At 41.6% G+C, this 22,255-nt stretch overlaps 1 protein-coding gene across 1 annotated transcript in view; it reads right to left on the bottom strand.

Moving 5' to 3' along the window:
* LOC136705968 (CD276 antigen) overlaps window positions 1–21,844 on the bottom strand; it is a 49,544-nt gene extending 27,700 nt beyond the window's left edge. The window contains exons 1-2 of the mRNA XM_066679827.1: window positions 21,699–21,844; window positions 3,120–3,476 (exon numbers count right to left, since the gene is read on the bottom strand). Coding sequence (XP_066535924.1) covers window positions 3,120–3,476; window positions 21,699–21,780 — 439 coding nt within the window. The 5' untranslated portion in view covers window positions 21,781–21,844. The remainder of the gene's footprint in view (window positions 1–3,119; window positions 3,477–21,698) is intronic.
* Between the last annotated feature and the right edge of the window lie 411 nt (window positions 21,845–22,255).

Genomic DNA, 22,255 nt, shown 5'->3' with positions numbered 1-22,255 from the left:
ATGAAGTTTTAATTGTTACAATTGCACCAGGTATACTCCAGATCATAAACAACTCACTCCTGTCAGGGGGGTTTCCTAGCTCATTAAAAACTGCAGTTGTGGAGTCTCTTCTTAAACAGAAAAAGGTAGAATCATCTCACATAACTAACTACAAACCAATTTAAAATGTACCATTTGTTGACAACATCACTGAGGAAATTCTTTTTTGTCCCTAAACAGATGCCTAGACAAATTCCATTCTGGGTTCTGGACCAAATAACAGTACCGAGACAGCTCTAATTAAGGTTATTCACTTTAATACAGAGTGATTCATCTCATACCTACAAGGCAGGAACTACTTTACATTATGATAATTGAAAATAATATTTATGGTGTCCCCCAGGGTTCGATTCTTGGCCCACATCTATTTAATTTATACATGCTTCCCCTTGGCCAGATTTAGACAAGACTATGACCTGTCCTATCACAGTTATACAGACGGTCCTCAGATTTACTTGGCCCTGTCCCTAAATGGCTCTGGTCCAATCGACTTATTGTGTAAATGCCTTGAGCGTGTCACTAACTGGATTGGACAAACTTTCTGTTATATATTTACTAATAGATTATTCTATTTGGTGACAGCAATGAGAGGCAGAGCTTGGCTGCATATCTGGATTCAAATCTAAAGTGCTAGCTTAAAACCTTTGAACTCAGATCTCAGTTTTAACTTCATGTTCAAGCAGTTAGTAGATCAGCATTTTACCATCTTAAATATATCAATATCATTAGAGATGTTTTGACTAAATCAGAGGAATGTGTGAGGGTACGTTGCCTAACCTAGCGTCACCTAACGTGACCCTGAAATGGATAAGTGATTCCAGACAATGAAGCTTATGCAGACCTCGAGAAACCTATCCATGCTTTTATTTCTAGCGTTCTTCATTCATTCAGTGTGAGTAACCATTTATCCATGAGTTTGGAACACACCCTGGAGGTTTCTAGCATGATTGATTACTTTAATTATTTCTAATGATCTTTATTGGAAGTCCAGTTAAAACAGCTTCAGTTCCAAAATGCAGCTGATCCAAAATGAGTTCACACTAAGAGTAAAAGAGATCACATCCCCCTCATCCTTAATCCTCACAATGGAGACCAGTCTGTTACAGAGTAGACTTTAAGGTGTTGTTACAGGTTATAAATGTCTAAATGGGGTAGGATGTTTATGAATGCCTTCATGGTGTAGGACCTGAGTATTTATCAGATCTGCTGCAGAGATATGAGCCGAGAGCTCTCACATCTTTAGGAACTAGTCCCTTAGCCTCAGGCCAGAACTAAACATGGTGTGGCAGCATTTAGCTCCTACAATGCTCTTAAATGGAACCAGCCGACTGAGAACATTCGAAGAGCCCTGACTTTAAACACTTTTAAATCAAGACTAAAATCATTCATATTTGTGCAGCTACAGCTCGGTTTATTTTTACTGTAATGGCAATTTATAGCTTCTGTATTTTTTAATCAAATTTACTGTCTTTGCTTTTATTATTTTATATTGTTTTAATTCTTGTAAATGCTTTAACATTTATTAATTCATCTACTGTATGAGTTTCTGTTTTGTAAACCACTTTGTGTTGCCATTGTTTATGAGAGGTGCTCTCTATATAAACTTGCTTTGTCTATCATCTCCAAAAATGCAAGGGATCTCTACTGAGACATGGGGGACCCACTGCCTTTCAAAGTGTGCGATGGTATCAGCTTAGCATCAAAGATCAGTATTTGATGCCCAGGTAAGAACATGTTAAACAACCATGACACCTTGGGCAACATAGCTACCGCTACATTCGCATACCTCTATCACATGGGACTGGGAGTTCTGACCAGTGTGTATAGGAGGGCCTGGTTTCTCTGCTATCTACGAGGTTAATGACTGAGTCTGCTGACTATAGGAACCTGTCTTCTTCGTCACAGCTTGGACTGTCATCGTCAGTGGTTTGTGTCTGTTGCTGATGACGACCAGGGACCCATTGAAACTGACTCGATGTAACCCTCTGGCCCTGCGGTGTTTAACTGCTACTATGCACCCTTTATACTATTGGTGCTGTAAATGCTGTAAAATGTATTATTATTATTATTATAAAAACAGCTTATTCACACCAAGGTGTATTTTTTTTCTGATAAATACAGTACACATCAAATGTTTGGACACGCCCACTCAGGGAGGGTTTCCTTTGTTTCATTCACAGTAGCCCCCTGTTGCTTTGACGACAGCTTCACACACTCTCTCCGTTCTCTCAGTCGGCTTCATGAGGTCGTCACCTGGAACGGTTTTCAGTGAACGGCTGTGGCCGCGTGGGTTTCCTCCGGGTGACTGTCTGTGAGGAGTTGATGTGTTCTCCCTGTGTCTGCGTGGGTTTCCTCCAGGAGACTGTCTGTGAGGAGTTGATGTGTTCTCCCTGTGTCTGCGTGGGTTTCCTCCGGGTGCTCCAGTTTCCTCCCACGCTCCAAAAACACACGTTGGTAGGTGGATTGGAGACTCAAAAGGGTCCGTAGGTGTGAGTGTGTGAGTGAATGTGTGAGTGTGTGTCACCCTGTGAAGGACTTGCGCCCCCTCCAGGGTGTGTTCCCACTTTGTGCCCAATGAGTCTGGGTAGGCTCCGGACACACTGCGACCCTGAACTGGATAAGGGTTACAGATAATGAATGAGCTTTAATGTAGTGGATCCTTCAAACCAAATCTGCACATTATCTTTTTGTCTAAAGACTCTAAAATCATGGGAAGACAATGAAAGTGGATTACATAAGTACCAGCATCAGAAATGATTCATGTATCATTTTTCTTTTAAGCACTAAATTATACACACTGGGTTCACCCCACTCTACGGTATAAAACACAGGGCGTTCCAGCACCTCAGTCAGGATATAAATCTGTATAATGAGTTTATCTGAACGTCAGTGAGGGAGTTTGAGCAGAAGGTATTTCCAAGGCCAGTGTGGGAGAGTGGCGCTCCTAATCTTAGTTGGCCTGCTGCATAAAACAGTACAGATTCTTACTGAAAAACGAAGGCACATTTGCAGTCCAACAGAGAAACTACTATTAAGGTTGAGTAAATGTGATGTTTCCATGAAGAAAGAACCCTTATTACCTCCATACTCCAGCTGGACCTCTCCTCTGTCCGTGCCAGCGGACGTGCTGACCACGCACTGGTATCGATCCTCGTCATTCAGGCCCACGTCCATGATCCTGAGAGATGCATTTCCCTTCCCCAGCTCTGATATGAAGAGTGACGTTCGGTTCTTGTATTCCTTGCTCTGGAGCTCTAGCTGATCTTTCTTGTAATAAAAGCTGTGAACCACCTTATTTTTGGCCCCATTTATCTGCCAGGTAAGGACCAAGCTGGAAATGTCTGAGCCGGGGTCAGGAGTGAACCGACAGCCAAGGACCACCGGCTGACCTCGCACTGCGACCACACGGCTTGCCGGAATAATCACCGTCAAAGAACCTGAGAAGATACACACAAACACATTATTTTCAATCATTCCTATTAGTGATGTCCCGATCTGAGTCTGTTAATACTGAGTATCGGCCGATACCGAGTCCCAATCCAATATTTATATTTTCCTAGATATTACTGTTACACAGAGGACACATCAAGTACATTATAGTTTTTAAATTCAGCTCAGTGTTTCTGCTCGACACTTTATATCCCACATTAAGAAAGAAACTGCCTGCACTCAAGCTGCTGCTTAATTTATTTATTTTTTATTATTTATAACGAAGTAAACAACAAATGCCTTCACAAACAGCTCGCATTGCATTAGTAAAAATAGGAAGAAGTACCACCACTGAGAAAGCAACTCTACACACACAACACACACACACAACACAGATGGCTTTGGGCATGGTGAGTTCAGGCTCATGTCCAGCAGCGCTGAAGTGACCTAGATTGAAATTATTCAAGCTCTGAGCACAGGTGCAGTTTACAGCAGCTGCATACACACAGTAGAAGTGGTGTTCGACACCCAAATAAGTGACATTCATTCAGTAATAAAGTACAGACTTCTCATTAAGGAAACCAGCCAATGCCACAAAATGACTTTTTTTACCCTTCACACAATAGCAACCGTACAAAGAGTGAATCTGTGAGAAGTGCAGAAAGCTGAGACACAGGAAAGGGCTTCCTTCTGCTAAACAGAGCCTTACAAAGACTGAAGGAAACAAACACTCGCTTTCTAACAGTTTTGGAATCTGTGAATGGGCTGTGAAACTGAGACTAAAGTACATTCGTTTTCATCGGTTCCTTGTATTTATTGCAGATTTTATGTGAAATATATTGGGTTTTTTTGTGAATTTACTGTGAAGTTAAATCACATCAGATTACTGTGGTAATTGTATTAATAGTTAATAATAATAATACATTGAATTATTCACAGAACACAGTGGGTACCTCAGACGGAAGACACCTTGTGGCACCAGAGTTTATTGTGTATTCATTGGCTCTTTGTACTGTACACAGTCGAAAAAAACGATCCCATTTGCTGTCACTGTGGTGGTACCCACAAGAGTAGATATATATTCATTACCATTAATAAGGGAACAGAACTGTACCTTATTCTATTACAGCTATAGATTTGTGATAGAGTTGTGCTGATTTCATACGCCACACTTCATCTCCAGGACTTATATTCGCCTCTCCTTCTGGAGAAGGTTATTTAAAGTACCTTTAGGAACACAACTGGACCTTAAAACCACTGTTGTACCTTTTTACCTCTGAGAGTGTAGTAATTATGTTTTAGTCATTGTTATGTTCATGGCTTTGTTTTTGTGTACTCTGTTTTTATTGTATTGTTGTTGTAATGAATGTGTTCCCAACAAATGGGGGGAAGTACAGTACAAACAGAAAGCGGGGGTTTGGAGTAAGATATACAGCACATAAAAGCGAAATCAGACGTTTTGAAGGGCTTTTTTTTCCTGTTACTGATTCTCACTACAGTTAAATCCAACAGAGTGAAAGGAGTGAACAGAGCAGACTCTGAAAAAGGGCACCGAGATCAAATGGAATACAAGACCTTTTGTTAACGTCCACTGACCGAGAATGATCCGAAAGCAGCTATTCTGGAGACGTTACAGGCTTGTACTGACAAAACACAGTAAACATTTCAGTGGTCAACCGTTGTCTATTAGTCAACAATTCCTCAATGATTACTGACTGATTCAAATTTACAATGTACAGTACACATTAAAACGAAAGTACGCTGCTTTGGCTCATAGTAGATCAAGGAGAATTATAAGAAAAAAAAAAAAAAATGTAGTGCAAAGTATCACTCATATGTAAACGTATTTATCTCAACAGTTGAATACATATTTAAATAAGTAAATAAAAATGCAAGAGGGTGTATTGCACTGTAGCTCCCAGGTATGGAGTATTTGAAATTAAGCAGCATCTATCTAGAGTTCAGCAGCCTTACTGCATACGAGAAGAAGCTGTTTTTGAACCCGGCTGATCTGATGTATCTGATGTATATTAAGTGTTCAAAGTATTTTGGGTTGAAACTCTCCTTTCTAAAGTTTGCTGGTAAAATCTGCTCATTGTGTTGGTGAAAGAAACCAGATTTTTGGGGAAAATAAACCTTTGGAGAGCTTTGTTTCCTTCCTATTGTTTTGTTCATGATTAAAAAATAACAGTTGGGGAGAGACCACATAGTACCAGATGTTTGAGAGATTCCGTGTCTGAGTTAAACATCTGTTCACTGAGAAATACAAACCAGGCGTTTTTAAGCATAATCAGCCCTAGGTGTTCCCATCCATTTATTTTTACCATTGCTGCTGTTTATAAAAGCAGGTAGTCACAGGTGGATTTAGATTTTAAATAACATGACTAGACAACTGATCTGTAGATACTGTGACACCCAGGGCCTCATTTATAAAGGGTGCGTATCACACAAACAGGTCTGAAATGTGCGCACATAACATCTCAAGTAGAAACTGTAATTTATAAAGAAATACTCTGCGTAAAAATGAGCATATATTTAAGAAAGGTTTGACCCATGTGTATCCATGAAACTTTGCAGATAGAGCGCAAATTAGTGACAAAATAGTGACTCATGTGGCAAAATAGAGAATTGCAAGTAAATGTGCAAACCATCCTCGCATAAAGATAATAAAAACAAATATGAAAAAATTACAGAAGATTAATACTCACTTGTTTAAAATAATGTTAAAAAAATGCAGAATGTTTAAAAAAAATAAAGTTTTTTTGCTTGCTGTATCTCATTCTGCTTTATTTGTATTGTTTACCTCTCACTTGGTTTATTTCACTCTGTATTTTATTCAGATATTGTTTTTATCTCACTGTGTCAGGAACGCGCGGACTGATGGGAGGCGGACGCACTTGCTAATAACACAGACATTTATTTAAACAAAAGATAACAAAACAAAGACTTGGATGAGACAACAGCATACTTAGACAAAGAAAGACCTAGAAAGGGAGACTTGGACAGAAAGACTTAAACAGAGACCTAGACGAAAGACACAGATACAGACTAAACCTAAACAGAGGGAACTAGACAGACAGAAACTACAAAAGTACACCAAGCACAGGAGAGACAAGACAAACAGACCAAGGAGAGACAAGACAAACAGACCAGGGAGAGACAAGACAAACAGACCAGGGAGAGACAAGACAAACAGACCAGGGAGAGACAGAGACAAACAGACCAGGAAGAGACAAGACAAACAGACCAGAGAGAGACAAGACAAACAGACCAGAGAGAGACAAGACAAACAGACCAGGGAGAGACAAGACAAACAGACCAGGAAGAGACAAGACAAACAGACCAGAGAGAGACAAGACAAACAGACCAGAGAGAGACAAGACAAACAGACCAGGGAGAGACAAGACAAACAGACCAGGAAGAGACAAGACAAACAGACCAGGAAGAGACAAGACAAACAGACCAGAGAGAGACAAGACAAACAGACCAGAGAGAGACAAGACAAACAGACAAGACAAATGTGGAATGTTCAACTAACACACACAGAGACAAGGGAACTTAAATGCACACCACAGATAAGAAACACCTGGGACAGCTAACGAGAGGGCAGGATTACAAATAACACTGACGAGGAGGAGGAACAAAGGTGGGACAAGGGCGGAGACATGAACAACAACAAACAGAGCCATGTGCTAAGAGAGCACATGGTGGGGAAAACAGACACCACAGGACAAGGGCATGACACACTGTAATAATTTCATTTGCAAAGTGCTTTTAAACTCTGTTTTGAAAAGTGCCATATGAATTTATTGCATTTATTATTATAATAAATTAAACTCCATAAAAAATAGACAGTGATTTGTTATGGGCTGGAAATAGTTATCAGCAGATAACTTAAAGCCTAAAAGCTTTAACAGGCACAGAATCACAGGTTTATATATAAATAGATGCGAGGCTGGTGCACTGTGTCATAAGTGAGCTTATTTTGGCTTCACTAAAACCCAGCTCACTCACAAATAACACAACAACATTCAGAGATCGTGTAGATTTTTAGTTGAATGAGCCGATTTAACACTGTTTACTTCTGCAGTCATGTTCTCACTGAAATAACTTGTGTTTGTTTGCCACGACTGAGTCACCACTCAACACTTTTGATCTCACCTCAACCTCTGAAACAATAACCTCTACTGCACAGTCTCCATAAGTTTCTCTTTTTTGTTTTTTGGTCCTCCATTGTCTCCACTACTTTAAGCAAAAATGAACGGAGAAGCCCATAATTAAATGTTCATGAGGTTATTTGCATTGACCATCAATAGGTAGATGTGGGCGTTACTCATGCCTCTATAAATCAGTCACTGTACAAGTGTTCACGTTAGTGGCTGAATATTTTAAAACCTTTGTGCAATTTGCTTTTAAGTGGGCAGCTGAATCTTTAAAAGACAGCGACATTTCATCCAAACACACACAGTCACACTTTTATTAAACCAAAACCGATGTATTCTACAGAAGGGGATTTTGAGCCTAACAATTTACATGTGTGAAATATCCTTTGTTTTTTCCTTTTTGCAGGTGTCAGAAATCATTACATGAAACAAGCTATTGGGAAAGGGGTGAGGGGATGGATTGGGGGAGGCAGCTTCTAGTGTTTAGTCTAAGGGTCTATGAAAAAAAGAGAAGCAAGGTTAGTAAGGATTAGGATGCTCTCGCATGATCGAGCAATGAGCTTTTCCCACACGTAGAGAGGGACAGGGAGAGAAAGAGAGAGGGAAGAAAGGGAGTGGGAGAGGTTGACCTCGGGTGGTAGTCAAACATATGGCTGATAAGCAGAGAAGTAGCATTGGGTGTCTGAGACAGAAAGGCGCCAGTGTCTAACAATAACTGTGTCATTTTATATAATAATTGTGGATTTTAAATTTGTGTTTATTTCATCTCCAGGACGTATACTATGTTATACTACAATACTACAGGGGTTTTACAATGAACGTGAAACACCTGGTTTTAGACCACAGTAATTTATTAGTGTGGTGTAGGGCCTCCTTTTGCGGCCGATACAGCGTCAGTTGGTCTTGGGAATGACATACACAAGTCCTGCACAGTGGTCAGAGGGATTTGAAGCCATTCTTCTTGCAGGATAGTGGCCAGGTCTCTACGTGATGCTGGTGGAGGAAAACGTTTCCTGACTCGCTCCTCCAAAACACCCCAAAGTGGCTCAATAATATTTAGATCTGGTGACTGTGCAGGCCATGGGAGATGTTCAACTTCACTTTCATGTTCATCAAACCAATCTTTCACCAGTCTCGCTGTGTGTGTTGGTGCATTGTCGTCCTGATACACGGCACCGCCTTCAGGACACAGTGTTTGAACCATTGGATGCACATGGTCTTACTGGTGCAGTGTGGAGTTAATGAAGATTGGCACCAGGCTGCTCCAATTTAGCCATGAAACCTCCCACACTACAATGACAGGTGTTTCAGTTTCATTGTCCAACCCCTGTATGTTATCCTACCTCTCAGAGGGGGGCAATTGTTGTGATAACTGCTAAGGAGACTTGTTCACTGGACAAATTAAGAACTGGCCAATCTAGACAACTGGCACATTGCACTGTACAAATTAAATAGGAATCTAACTTAACAGCGTCCTCTAATGTTGAAGAGTTTATTTTCTGTGGTCACTTCATGTAGAAATACCACCAGTAACCACTAGATTCATAAAGGTTTCTCTTACTGTACAGTGTTTGTGGAGAGCTTTATCCAGGAGTTCATTATAAAGGTCTTCTTTAATAAAGTTACTTTGCCTCTACAAGGAATCAACAATCAGCTGTGGTCATTAACAAATAAACTGCCATTGAGACGCCCTCACAGACATTTTGAAGAGAGACCAGCTTTATCACGACTTATATACAATTCTATACATTTTTCACTCTTCAGATATTTTATTTTAGGAGCAGAACTTCCAGAATAAAGAGTATTGTAAAGTTTACGGGAGTTGTATTTACCAAATCGCTAGCTGCTCTCTCAGCATGGCTCTGGCTGATCCGGCATCCATACAGGGTTGTACCCAAAATTAATCAGTACCCTATTCACTATATACTTCACTACATAGTGAGCAATGTGGGGAATAGAGTAGGGGGCCATTTGGAACACGCCACACCTTGTAAATGACTAAACTACGTTGGGGCAAGCTCCCGGAACCCACTGAGAATGAACTGAAGGCTCTGAAGCTCAAAAAAAGAGACTTAACATGAGAGTTTATGAGAGGAAGCTGGGGCTATTTTCCACCATCTTGAAATTGCCCAAAAAAGGAGGTGGACCTGTACGGAACAAAACCTAATGCTGAATGGGCTGTGATGGACTGTGACTTAGAGGCCGGACATTAAGAGGCTTAGAGGCATTAACAGAGCTTGGTTTATACAAAGCCACGTGTAAAGCCACGTCCTGTAGGAGAGACAAGGCCAAGGTGTTGGACAGGGTACATAGGCGAAGGAGCTGCATCATGGCAAAACCATGGAGACGGGGGAAAGGAAAGCAGAGAGGAGGGAGTTAGCGGGTTCTTGGCAAAATGGTAAAAGTCAACCTGCAAAAAAAGCGGTTCAAACGCCAGGAAAAAGAGCACAGCAACAGGCAGGCAACAGACATGAGGAAGAGAATGTATGCAATCTCAGTCTGGCTTATGGTTACTAGAAAGCTAACTAACTAAAAAAAAAAAAAAACAACTCTCCAGCACCAGACGCATGTTCATACCAGAAAATATATAATGATCTCTCTCTCTCTCTCTCTCTCTCTCTCTCTCTCTCTCTCTTTCATACACACACACACACACACACACACACACACAACCTATCCTTCATATCATATCTCATATACCATAATCAGCATATGGACGTGTTGTATTTACCTACATGTGTAGATTACATTATGGTATTGAAAAAATTCTTCATATGAGGTTTACAGATAATACAGAACATCTAATGGATTAACAAACTGTTCCATAGACATTTTTACATTATTGCTTTACATTTGATCTATAAATACATTTATTTGACTTACATTAATAATTTAACTGTAAAAATACATCATATTTTCGAAACAAATCACACGATAAATATTGAAGGCAGCTTTCCTTGATTTGTAGAAACTTCTTTGGAATTGATCATTGATCATCCACCCACATATCCCATAATAGTCAGTGCAGGGTTCATTAACCTCCAAGGGATATGAGAGTACAAGACCCACCAGTGAACCTCAGATCAGAAAGACAATCATATTACATTCGGTCCCAAATGCTAAAAAACTCTAAAATTCTATTTTTAAATTTCAATTATTTTTTTTTAATTCAGATTCAGATTCAAATACAACATCAACATCCCCCATCTCCCCCCATTTTGGAGAAACTGTGGAGCACGTTTGGAGATCTGCAAGTCTGGTGTGGTGTGAAGGATTATAGGTTCAAGACACCGCAAAGAATTCTGAGCAGTGCAGGAAGCCAAAGAATTTGAGGAGGATCGTGGCTTTGAGTTTGATAGCGGGGAATTATATCCAGAGGGTGGAGAGACAACATACTAAGATGTATGAAGTGAGAGGCTGGTGACGAGGTTGAAGACTGGGAAGGAGGGTGACCTGATAGTATCTGGAAGAAGGGTGTGGAGAACTTGAATAAGCTTGTGGGAAAGGTTTCTGTGTGTTGGCAAAGGTAAAGAATGAGGTGGAGGTTTGGAAGCTGAAGTATGAAAACGTGTTGTTTTGAAGTTGATGGAAACGTCTGAAGGCTTAACAGCACGTTGAGAGAGAGCTGGGTGCTACAGCCTGAAGCACAGGGTCTTTTTTGTGAGATGGCTGAAAAATGGTGGAGAGAGGATGAAAACGGAATGTCTGAATATATTCTCCATTTTTGTCGATTTTTAGTTTTCTATGTGATTGAACACAGTGGTGGTCCTTCACATCTCGTGCACATTTAATGATGAATGAACAATTGAAATGCTCCAAAATTAATCTGAATGCAGCAGATGGTGTCTCTGTCACAGCTCCAGGGTCCTGGAGGTTGTGGGTTCGAGTCCTGCTCCAGGTGACTGTCTGTGAGGAGTGTGGTGTGTTCTCCCTGTGTCTGCGTGGGTTTCCTCTGGGTGACTGTCTGTGAGGAGTGTGGTGTGTTCTCCCTGTGTCTGAGTGGGTTTCCTCCGGGTGCTCCGGTTTCCTCCCACGCTCCCAAAACACACGTTGGTAGGTGGATTGGACACTCAAAAGTGTCCGTAGGTGTGAGTGTGTGAGTGTGTGTGTCACCCTGTGAAGGACTGGTGCCCCCTCCAGGGTGTGTTCCCTCCTTGTGCCCAGTGATTACAGGTTGGCTCTGGACCCACTGCCGCCCTGAACTGGATAAGGGTTACAGACATTGAATGAATGAAAGTTAAGAAGATTTTTCTTTCTCCTATAAAGTTACTATTTTGGGAGATAAGTGTTTTTAATTGGACAGTGAAAATGCAGGCATTGGCATAAGATGAGTGTCTGAGGGTTGGGCTAATTCTCTAAATCTCTGAAATCCAAAACAAGAGAGAGTCAGCTATGCGAAGCCTTTAAAATGAAGTGGTGTATGTCTACCAGACTTGGCAGAGAATGAGTGAGTTACTCTAAATGTTCTTTATTTATTATGTTAACAAGCACCTCATTATCTGAATGAATGATGTTGGCACAACTGACTGATTCATGCCCCCAAATAATGGCAGCGAGTGTAATGGGGTAAAGACTGGGTAACACAACTGAGTCACCAGCATCAATTGAGAGGAGTCAAGATCTGGGGCCAAAGAGATGCGAACCAGCGACCACCATCGCAGTCATCAAACCCGGTGGAAGGAGCAGTGTCCGTGAAGATGCAGGGTTCCTCAGGTTTAAAGAGTGGGTTTCCTCCGGGTGACTGTCTGTGAGAAGTGTGGTGTGTTCTCCCTGTGTCTGCGTGGGTTTCCTCCGGGTGACTGTCTGTGAGAAGTGTGGTGTGTTCTCTCTGTGTCTGCGTGGGTTTCCTCCGGGTGACTGTCTGTGAGAAGTGTGGTGTGTTCTCTCTGTGTCTGCGTGGGTTTCCTCCGGGTGACTGTCTGTGAGGAGTGTGGAGTGTTCTCTCTGTGTCTGCGTGGGTTTCCTCCAGGTGACTGTCTGTGAGGAGTGTAGTGTGTTCTCCCTGTGTCTGCGTGGGTTTCCTCCGGGTGACTGTCTGTGAGAAGTGTGGTGTGTTCTCTCTGTGTCTGCGTGGGTTTCCTCCGGGTGACTGTCTGTGAGGAGTGTGGAGTGTTCTCTCTGTGTCTGTGTGGGTTTCCTCCGGGTGACTGTCTGTGAGGAGTGTAGTGTGTTCTCTCTGTGTCTGTGTGGGTTTCCTCCGGGTGCTCCAGTTTTCTCCCACGCTCCAAAAACACATGTTGGTAGGTGGATTGGAGACTCAAAAGCGTCCATAGGTGTGAGTGTGTGAGTGAATGTGTGAGTGTGTGTCGCCCTGTGAAGGTCTGGCTCCCCCTCCAGGGGATAATATAAAAAGTGGCATTATATATTTCATTCATTTGACTTGCTGCACACCCATCCTGCAATTTCTTTGTGCCTTCCCACTTTACATTAAGAAATACATTAAGTTATATACTACATGTTTAATATTGCAGCTAAAATAGTGGTAGCACCTGAGTGTGTAAAATATTCGTAAGGATTCTCCACCTAGCCACAAGAGCTGATAAAATACAGCAAGACCTTTGAGAATATGGCGAGATGAATTATATCCTTCACAGTTATCTGAAAGAAATGTATTCATCTGTAGCCACTTTTTCCTGTTCAGGGTCACAGCAGGTCTGATGCCAAGGCAAGGCAGGTTTATTTATAGAGCACCGTTCATACACAAGGGCAATTAAAAGTGCTTTAATTGCACTTTTTTCAATAATAAAAGTAATTGAAAACAATTTTAAAAAGAGCAATAAAAGAAAACACATAAACAAAGTAAAAGAAAACATGATTAAAATGATTTAAAAAATTAAAATGATACAATAAAAGAAAAGACCTAGAAAAGTGCCATTACAGAATAAAAAGTGCAGAAGTTTCTAAAGTTGGGGCTCTTCTAATGTTCTCAGTCGGCTGCTTCCATTTAAGAGCGGCGCTGGAGCTAAACACTGCCTCTCCACGTTTAGTTTTGACCTGAGGCAGGACTAAGGGACTATTTCCTAAAGATGTGAGAGCTCTCGGCTCATATCTCTGCAGCAGATCTGATAAATACTCAGGTCCTACACCATGAAGACATTTATAACCAGTAACACCTTAAAGTCTACTCTGTAACAGACTGGTCTCCAGTGTGAGGATTAAGAACGGTGGGTGGTCTTTGGCTCCGAGTGAGAATCAGCTGAATCAGAGACAGTAATCAATGCTAGAAATAAAGGACGGATCAGTTTCTCCAGCTCTGGTTTAGTCACTGATCACTCTTACTGATGATCTGATGATAAAATGCTGATCTGGTAACTGCTTTAACATGAGACTAAAACTGATCTGAGTCCATTACTGCACCAAGGTTTTAAGCCGGTTCTTTAGATCTGAGGGCTCGAGTCCAGAGACGCAGCCAATCTTTGCTGTTCCTTATTCAGCTGCAGAAAATTGTGTCCCATCCAGTTAATAATATGTTCAAAGGACTTACACGATGAGTCGTTTGGGGACAGGACCACGTAAACCTGAGTATCATCTGCACAGCTGTGACAGGAACAGCCCATAATCCTGTAGAATCTGGCCAAGCGGAAGCATGTATAAATTAAATAGCAGTGGACCAAGAATAGAACCCTGGGGGACACCACAGGTCACTGGCAAGTTCTCAGAAATATTATTTTCTATTTCTACAAAGTAGTTCCTGCCTTGCAGGTATGAAACAAACCATTTTAGGACTGTTCCTGAGAGTCTAACCCAATTTGTGAGTCTATATATAAGAATATTATGGTCAGTGGTATCAAAGGTAGCACTGAAGTCAAGAAGTGGTAGAAGAGTAATTTTCCACTCTGGCAAATGTCCTTAATGACCTTAATTAGAGCAGTCTCAGTGCTGTGATTAGCTCGAAACCCAGACTGGAATTTCTCTAGGCTGCTTTTAATGGACAGAAAGCTAGTGATTTGCCTGAAAACAATTTTCTCAGTGAATTGCAATTAAAAGTATAAAATCAAGCCTAGAGGCTGTAATAACATCATTAATTATTAACTTAGCAACTTGTGCACTTTCCCATAGAATCTCTGTCTCACATTTTATATGTTGTAGATTAGCTACAGTCACAGTATTCTACAGTCACAGTACCTACCCAAAATCACAAAGCACAGGCAGGAAAACACCCTTACAGTGTGCCGTCTGTCACAGGACTTTTTAATAGCGTAATTCCACCTATAATAAAATTCTGCAGTGCAAGGACATTTTTTTTCAAATATTCTTACAGAGAACTGCACTAACCCCAGATTCCTGTTTTCAACCATAAATTGGTTATTAAATCCTGCTCCAGTCCAATCCACTTAGAGTGATCCTCAAAGTATGAAGAATGTGCATGTGATCTGCTCTACAATAAGCCAGCAACACTGAGCAGTTTTATTATTAACTCCGAGGAAGAACTATGCAAGATAATAAGTGAGAGCAAACCATCAATTTGCTTTCTTTACCCTGTCCCCACTCAATTTTTAAAAAACATTCTTAATAGTGTCTCTGCTTCTCTCCTTAACTAATGCAGCTCTTGACACTGGTATATTTCCTATCGCTTTTATAACTGCTGTCCTCAAACCCCTATTAAGAAGCTGAATCTAGACTATAGTGCTCAGTAATTACAGGCCTATATCAAACTTACCTTTAATGAGTAAGATACTAGAAAAGGTAGTTTTTGATCAGCTAGTATCTTAGAGAAATTCCAGTCAGGTTTTAAATTGAATCACAGTAGTGAATGATCTTAGTGCTGCTGCAAACAAGGTCTCAGTTTTGATTTCTCTAGATTTGAGTGTGGCCTTTGACCCTATTGATCACACAATTTTCATCAATGGATTACAAACCTGGGCTGGTTTATCTGGATGTGTCTTTAACTGCTTTCGAACATACATTACTGAGAGACAATTTTATTCAGTCTCAAAAAATTACAACATATCCCATTCATTGTGTTGCACAAACAAGCTGTCTTGGTCCACTGCTTTTCTGATTATATAATGCTACCACTGGGGAATATAATCAGACAATGCAACATTCATTTTCATAGTTATGCAGATGATACCCAGCTAAACACATCACATACATGCTCTCTGCTCCCTGAATACCTGCCTATGTGCAATGTATCAATGGATGAGCAAAAAAGGTTCCTAAATTAAATGAGAATAAGACAGAAATACTCTTAGTTGGCCCCAAAGCCAAAAAAGATGCCCTCTCCAAAAGTCCTACAGTGCAAAGGAGATAAATCCAGTAATTCTGATTCCTTCCAATTGAGAAACTTTGCTTAACTACATGCGTTTTTAACTCAAGAAGCTGCCAAGCTGATTAATTAAGCTACAACATAATTTGTGTCATACTGATGAGTTATTTACTACCAGTGACTGACAAAGGACATTCATTTATTCATTGTCTGTAACCCTTATCCAGTTCAGGGCGGAAGTGTGTCCAGAGCACACCCGGAATCACTGGGCGCAAGGTGGGAACACACTGTGGAGGGGTGCCAGTACTTCACAGAGCGACACACACACACATTCACTCACACACTCACACCTATGGACATTTTAGAGTCTCCAATCCACCTACCAACGTGTGTTTTTGGACTGCTGGAGGAGCACCCGGAGGAAACCCACACAGACACAGAGAGAACACACCACACTCTTCACAGACAGTCACCCGGAGGAAACCCACGCAGACACAGGAAGAACACACCTCACTCCTCACAGACAGTCACCCGGAGGAAACCCACGCAGACACAGGAAGAACACACCTCACTCCTCACAGACAGTCACCTAGAGGAAACCCACGCAGACACAGAGAGAACACACCACACTCCTCACAGACAGTCACCCGGAGGAAACCCACACAGACACAGGGAGAACACACCACACTCCTCACAGACAGTGACCCAGAGGAAACCCACGCAGACACAGGGAGAACACACCACACTCCTCACAGACAGTCACCCGAAGGAAACCCACGCAGACACAGGAAGAACACACCTCACTCCTCACAGACAGTCACCCGGAGGAAACCCACGCAGACACAGGGAGAACACACCACACTCCTCACAGACAGTCACCCGGAGGAAACCCACGCAGACACAGGAAGAACACACCACACTCCTCACAGACAGTCACCCGGAGGAAACCCACACAGACACAGAGAGAACACACCACACTCCTCACAGACAGTCACCCGGAGGAAACCCACACAGACACAGGGAGAACACACCACACTCCTCACAGACAGTGACCCAGAGGAAACCCACGCAGACACAGGGAGCACACACTACACTCCTCACAGACAGTCACCCGGAGGAAACCCACGCAGACACAGAGAGAACACACCACACTCCTCACAGACAGTCACCCGGAGGAAACCCACACAGACACAGGGAGAACTCACCACACTCCTCACAGACAGTCACCCGGAGGAAACCCACACAGACACAGGGAGAACTCACCACACTCCTCACAGACAGTCAACCGAAGCAAGGCTCCAACCCAAAACCGCAGGACCCTGGAGCTGTGACAGAGACACTACTATTATTTCAGCTCTGGTCCTGTTCTGAAATATGAGTACACCTGAATACAAAGTACATCCGTTTCAGACTGCCATAGTTTGTGGCACAGACTTGGCAAGTTGGACTCGCAGGTCTCCAGGGCGGTGTGTGGTAAGGCAAGTGGAAGTCTTCTTTTCCTGTGTATTAACAAGCACAAGTATGGAAAGGAATCTGGTATTTGAATCCTGATAATTCAAAAGGTGGTTTATTTTTAGAGCATTAATCCAGGATACACATTGGAACACAAGACCAGAGCTTTTAGTTTCACTCCACACTAAAAACCACTCTTCTCAAGCAAGGCTAAGAAGTTGGGTTGTACTCCTCTGTGGTCATTGAAAAATGACCTTTCACCACTGCAGGGAACTATAGGCAAAGTATAGAGCAAACTGATTGATCATTTTTTACCAATCGTATATTTAACCTGTGATAATTCACAGGTGGATTGTTTTATAACCTTTAAAAAAAGGTTCATCTGATCACATACACCCTCACACACACACACTTTACACTCCTACCATCTGGGAAAAGGATCTGAAGCATTCAGGCTCTCACATCCAGACTGGATAACAGTTCTACCATCTAGCTAGAAAACTCACACACACACGCATGCACATACACACACACACACACTAGTGCTGAGCAATATGGCTGCAAATCAATTAATTAAATGTTTTACCTCAATTATGATTAACAAATTATTATTTTGTTTCGTTGTTTGCCTCATAATTCACTGATGAGGCTTGTATTGTAAATATGCTCCAGTATTAAAGCCCATTAAAGAACCCATTTTGAAATATTGTGGGGGTTTTTTTTGTACAATTTTAACTTGTGTGTTATGTGAAACGAAGTTTAAATAAAAAACACAAAACAGAACTATGATAAATCTCTCCTCAGAAATAACCAATACTGCTCTCCTCTTGATGTAGAATGGGCAGTAGTAAAACTGGGTTAACGCTTAAGTCAGTATTACCCTGACCAATCAAAGGGCTACCATAGCCACGCCCCCTCTCTGAGTCGAAGAGACTGGTGAGCTAAGGCTTAGGAGCCATTAGTAAATGAGCTAGCTATTCACCAAGCTATGGGGTATGGAAGTGAGAGACATAAATAGAGCAAGCAGAACACAAAACAATACAGAACAAGCATGAATGGATTCGTCTGCGTGTTTAATGGCGTATCAATAGAGATATCAGCCGTACTGAACCGGCGTGTAGAGCAGAGTAACAAAGGGGATAACAGCCACACTCAGTCGGCAGTGTAGCAGATACACTCTAGAAGGTATCCAGTCTGTATCCAGTTTATATACAGATATATATATATATATATATATATATATAATGTAAATAATCAAACGAAACCACACCACAGACACAGAAAACACAAAAGAAGTCTATAGGTTCGAACATGAACAGCTGTATAAGGCCAGTTCTACTCGCCTGCGCCAGTTTATTGTGTCATGCTATTTTGTGTAAAATGGCAACCGCAGTTCAAAGTAAAAATCCTGCAAATGCTCTGTGTTGAGGCTGTGTTTCCATGGTAACGTGAAGAGCATTCTGTAGTCCAGTGATGGAGGGTTGTCCAGTCACACGGTCATTAGTACTGGACCATGCCCATGCTATTTTCAGAGATATTTTGGTCAATTTTGAAGAGAGATTTATCATATTTCTGTTTTGTTTTATTTATTTCAACTTTGATGAACGTTTCACACAAAATCCAAGTTTAGAATTTATTCAAAAAACACTACATTTCAAAATGGGTTCTCAGGGGCTTTAAAGTTTTCTAATGTTGCTGAGAGCTTGACAGTCTGATTGTGACTGGTGCGTTTACATTTGATTACTTTACGCTCTGTGTCGTCTTCACTAAAGTCAAAACATGTCCAAACCAGAGATGAGGCAGTTTTCTTTGATACAACAAAGATGCTCAAGTTGCTAGGTTCACCTCTGGGTTCAGGTTCTCCTCAGTGCTGCTTCCATGTGGCAAAATGACCTAACTACAGCGTGGTAATGTGGTTTTAGGCGGAAATAAAAAAAAAGTCATGCTCAGAGGGTCATGCCTGTGCAGCTCAGAGGGTGTTTATTAAGATGTTTTTCCTTGTTTCAGCTTCGACTGTCCATCCTCACAGCTCCACTGATCATACAGGAGCACTCTGTTGCTCTGCTTATTTTATTTGTCCCTGTTCACCCTGTTCTTTCATGCTCAGGACCTCCACAGAGCAGATATAATTTGGGTGGGGCATAGATCTCAGTGCCGCAGAGACACTGTGTTGTGCAAGTTAGAATAGATCAGACACAGCAGTGCTGCTTCAGCTATAAACAGTTAATAGTCCACCAACCAAAGACCTCCAGTCGACAGCATCACAACACACTGTGCAGCGACAGATGAGCTACTGTCTCTGACTCTACATCTACAAGGTGGACCAACGAGGGAGGAGTGTCTCACAGAGTGGACAGAGAGTGGACACAGGGTTTAAAAACTCCAGCAGTCACTGCTGTGTCTGATCCACTCTACACCAGCACAACACACACTAACACACCACCACCACGTCAGTGTCACTGCAGCGCTGAGAATGATCCACCACCACATCACACCTGCTCTGTGGGGGTCCTGAGCGCTGAGGAACAGGGTGAGAGGAGAGCTAACACAGTATGCAGAGCAACAGGTGGCCTATAGCCTGTAACTGTAGAACTACAAAGTGCTCCTGTGTGGTCAGTGGAGCTGAGAGAATTGAGAAACAAGGAGGAGGTGAAAGTGCTGTGGCGGATCATTAAGGATTCAGTATTTTGGAATGTTCTACCTGTATATTCATGCAGAAAAAACACCACTTGAGCTGCTGAGAACCTGTTCTTCAAGAGTTAACTGAAACTTGTGGATGAACTAGGACTCAGACGTTTCCGTGAGGTCTTTATATAGTACGTAAACTCCTGCTGTGAACTTTAAAAAGCTGTGGTCCACGGAGACACACCCGACACTATACCACACATTTTACTTCATAAACTCTGCTTCAGTTTAGAGCTGGACGATACGGACAATATTTATATCACAATATATTTCTCTTAATTTCAGTCAATACTAATAATAATTCTGATATCAATATGAACAAAAAAAAACAGAAAAACTGCCTAGAACTAAACGCAACATGACATCATCAAAAAACGACCTCTTGTCTTTGTCAATATTCATATATTTAAACAAACTTTAAAGGAACACCAGGTAATTTTTTTTTTTTTTCTCATATGGCTCCCCTAGTGTAATTCATTTTGACAGACCCACCGCGACCCTGAATTGGATAAGCGGTTACAGATAATGAATGAATGAATGAATGAATGTACTGAAATCAACGGGAAGGGGGGTGGTTTCCTACCCTCCTTCACACATTTACATAGTGCAGTTTCTGTAGTGCTGAGCCCACAGTAGTGACAACAGAGGCTCTGTTCTCCCAATTACAGCTCAGCAAAACATCACAATGATTTTGATTTTGATCAATAATAGTAATTTTTAGGCTAAAATAATACACAGTGTTCCTTTAAAACTGAGTGAACAGTGCCCCGTAACGAACGCCGGTCAGTGACAGATGCTGTAAATGTGTATTAAAAATGTGTATAAAAATCATATCATTGTTATTGAAACATTTGATATTGTGATGTGTATATATTGATATTGAATTATTGTCCAGCTCTAACTCAGTTCAATTTTAATGTTTATTTTTTTTTAATAAATTGTCAGACATGTCCATGATGTACAGAGACACATCCGACCAAAATACTACAACATTTACTTTGGTAAAATATAACTTGGTTATATTTTAATTATTATTTTTTTTAAGTTACAAATTGCTACTGTGAGACATTCAATATTCTACAATATTTAGTTTGGTCAAATACACCTCCATTGATAGCAGTGAGACGTCCACATCACATACGAATAAAAAAAATCACCTGCAGTGCACAGAGACACTATTGTCTTCTCTATGCGCCTGTTGTACGTTTTTAAAAATGTATCCGCACTTTGCTGACGGTCCCTTACGGCATGGACAATACGGTATTTTTGACTAACAAAGGAATCGTTTGTTAAATGTCACAGATTTTAGGACGTAGTTTCTGAGCGAGAGCAGGACGAGACCCGAATACCCGCTGAATATCGAATATCAGCCGAACTTTACCGAACTTTTCTCTGACCCGGTGGCTCTGTGTCTAAAGCTAGACCTCAGTGAGTCAGGTATTAAATGTAGAACTCAGTTCTCCAGCGAGGTCTTCGTTCTCGTTTGCGCGTGCCCTGAACACGCGTCCTCCGCAGGTGTTTAAACTCACAGCAGGCGCTGGAAATCTCTAAAGAATGCACTGATTTCATTCCGACGTCTGCGACAGACAGAAATTGCTTTTAAAAAGTCCAGCATTGGTTACACAACACACCAGCCCAGAGTGTTGTAGTGGAACATACCACCGCGCACTGACCAACAGCCCCTCAGTAAACTGCACTCAAACAGGACTCTTGCAACTTACCCTCGCACGGGATGCTGAGGAAGATGAAGGTGAATATCAACAACGCAACCCAGTACACATTAGCTCCCAGTCGAGAAATCATCTCCGAGACCTTGCAGGAGAAGGGTTTATCCCGCGTTGAAATTAAAGACGTGAGGTGCCTACATTTTCTTTTGCTGCTGTTTATCTTTTAGGCTTCTTTCATAGCCACTCCCCTCCTGGACTACCTCGCCCTCCCTATGTCATTCTGGAGAACACACTAACATGATTATGATACAATATTGACACAGTGCTGAATAAAGTTATTTACTAATCTTTTTATAAAGAATAACAAAAACAACCTAATGATGGAAAACAAAAGTGTAAATTGGACTGTGAATGGAAAAGTGCTAAAATTCTGTTTAACCAGCAGTGTTCCGTCCAGACAGACAGTCACCCGGAGGGAACCCACGCAGAGACGGCCACCGGAGTCTCACTCTGAGCCAGAGATCACCCCACCGTTCTTAATCCTTACACTGGAGACCAGTCTGTTACAGAACTGTTGAGTTGTTGTTGAGAATTAGACAGAGGAAGGATGT

This window comes from Hoplias malabaricus, chromosome 8 (genome assembly GCF_029633855.1).
Source record: "Hoplias malabaricus isolate fHopMal1 chromosome 8, fHopMal1.hap1, whole genome shotgun sequence".
Lineage (NCBI taxonomy): Eukaryota > Metazoa > Chordata > Actinopteri > Characiformes > Erythrinidae > Hoplias > Hoplias malabaricus.
The sequence above is the reverse complement of the archived record's forward strand: the minus strand, read 5'-3'. Positions and strand labels throughout refer to the sequence as shown.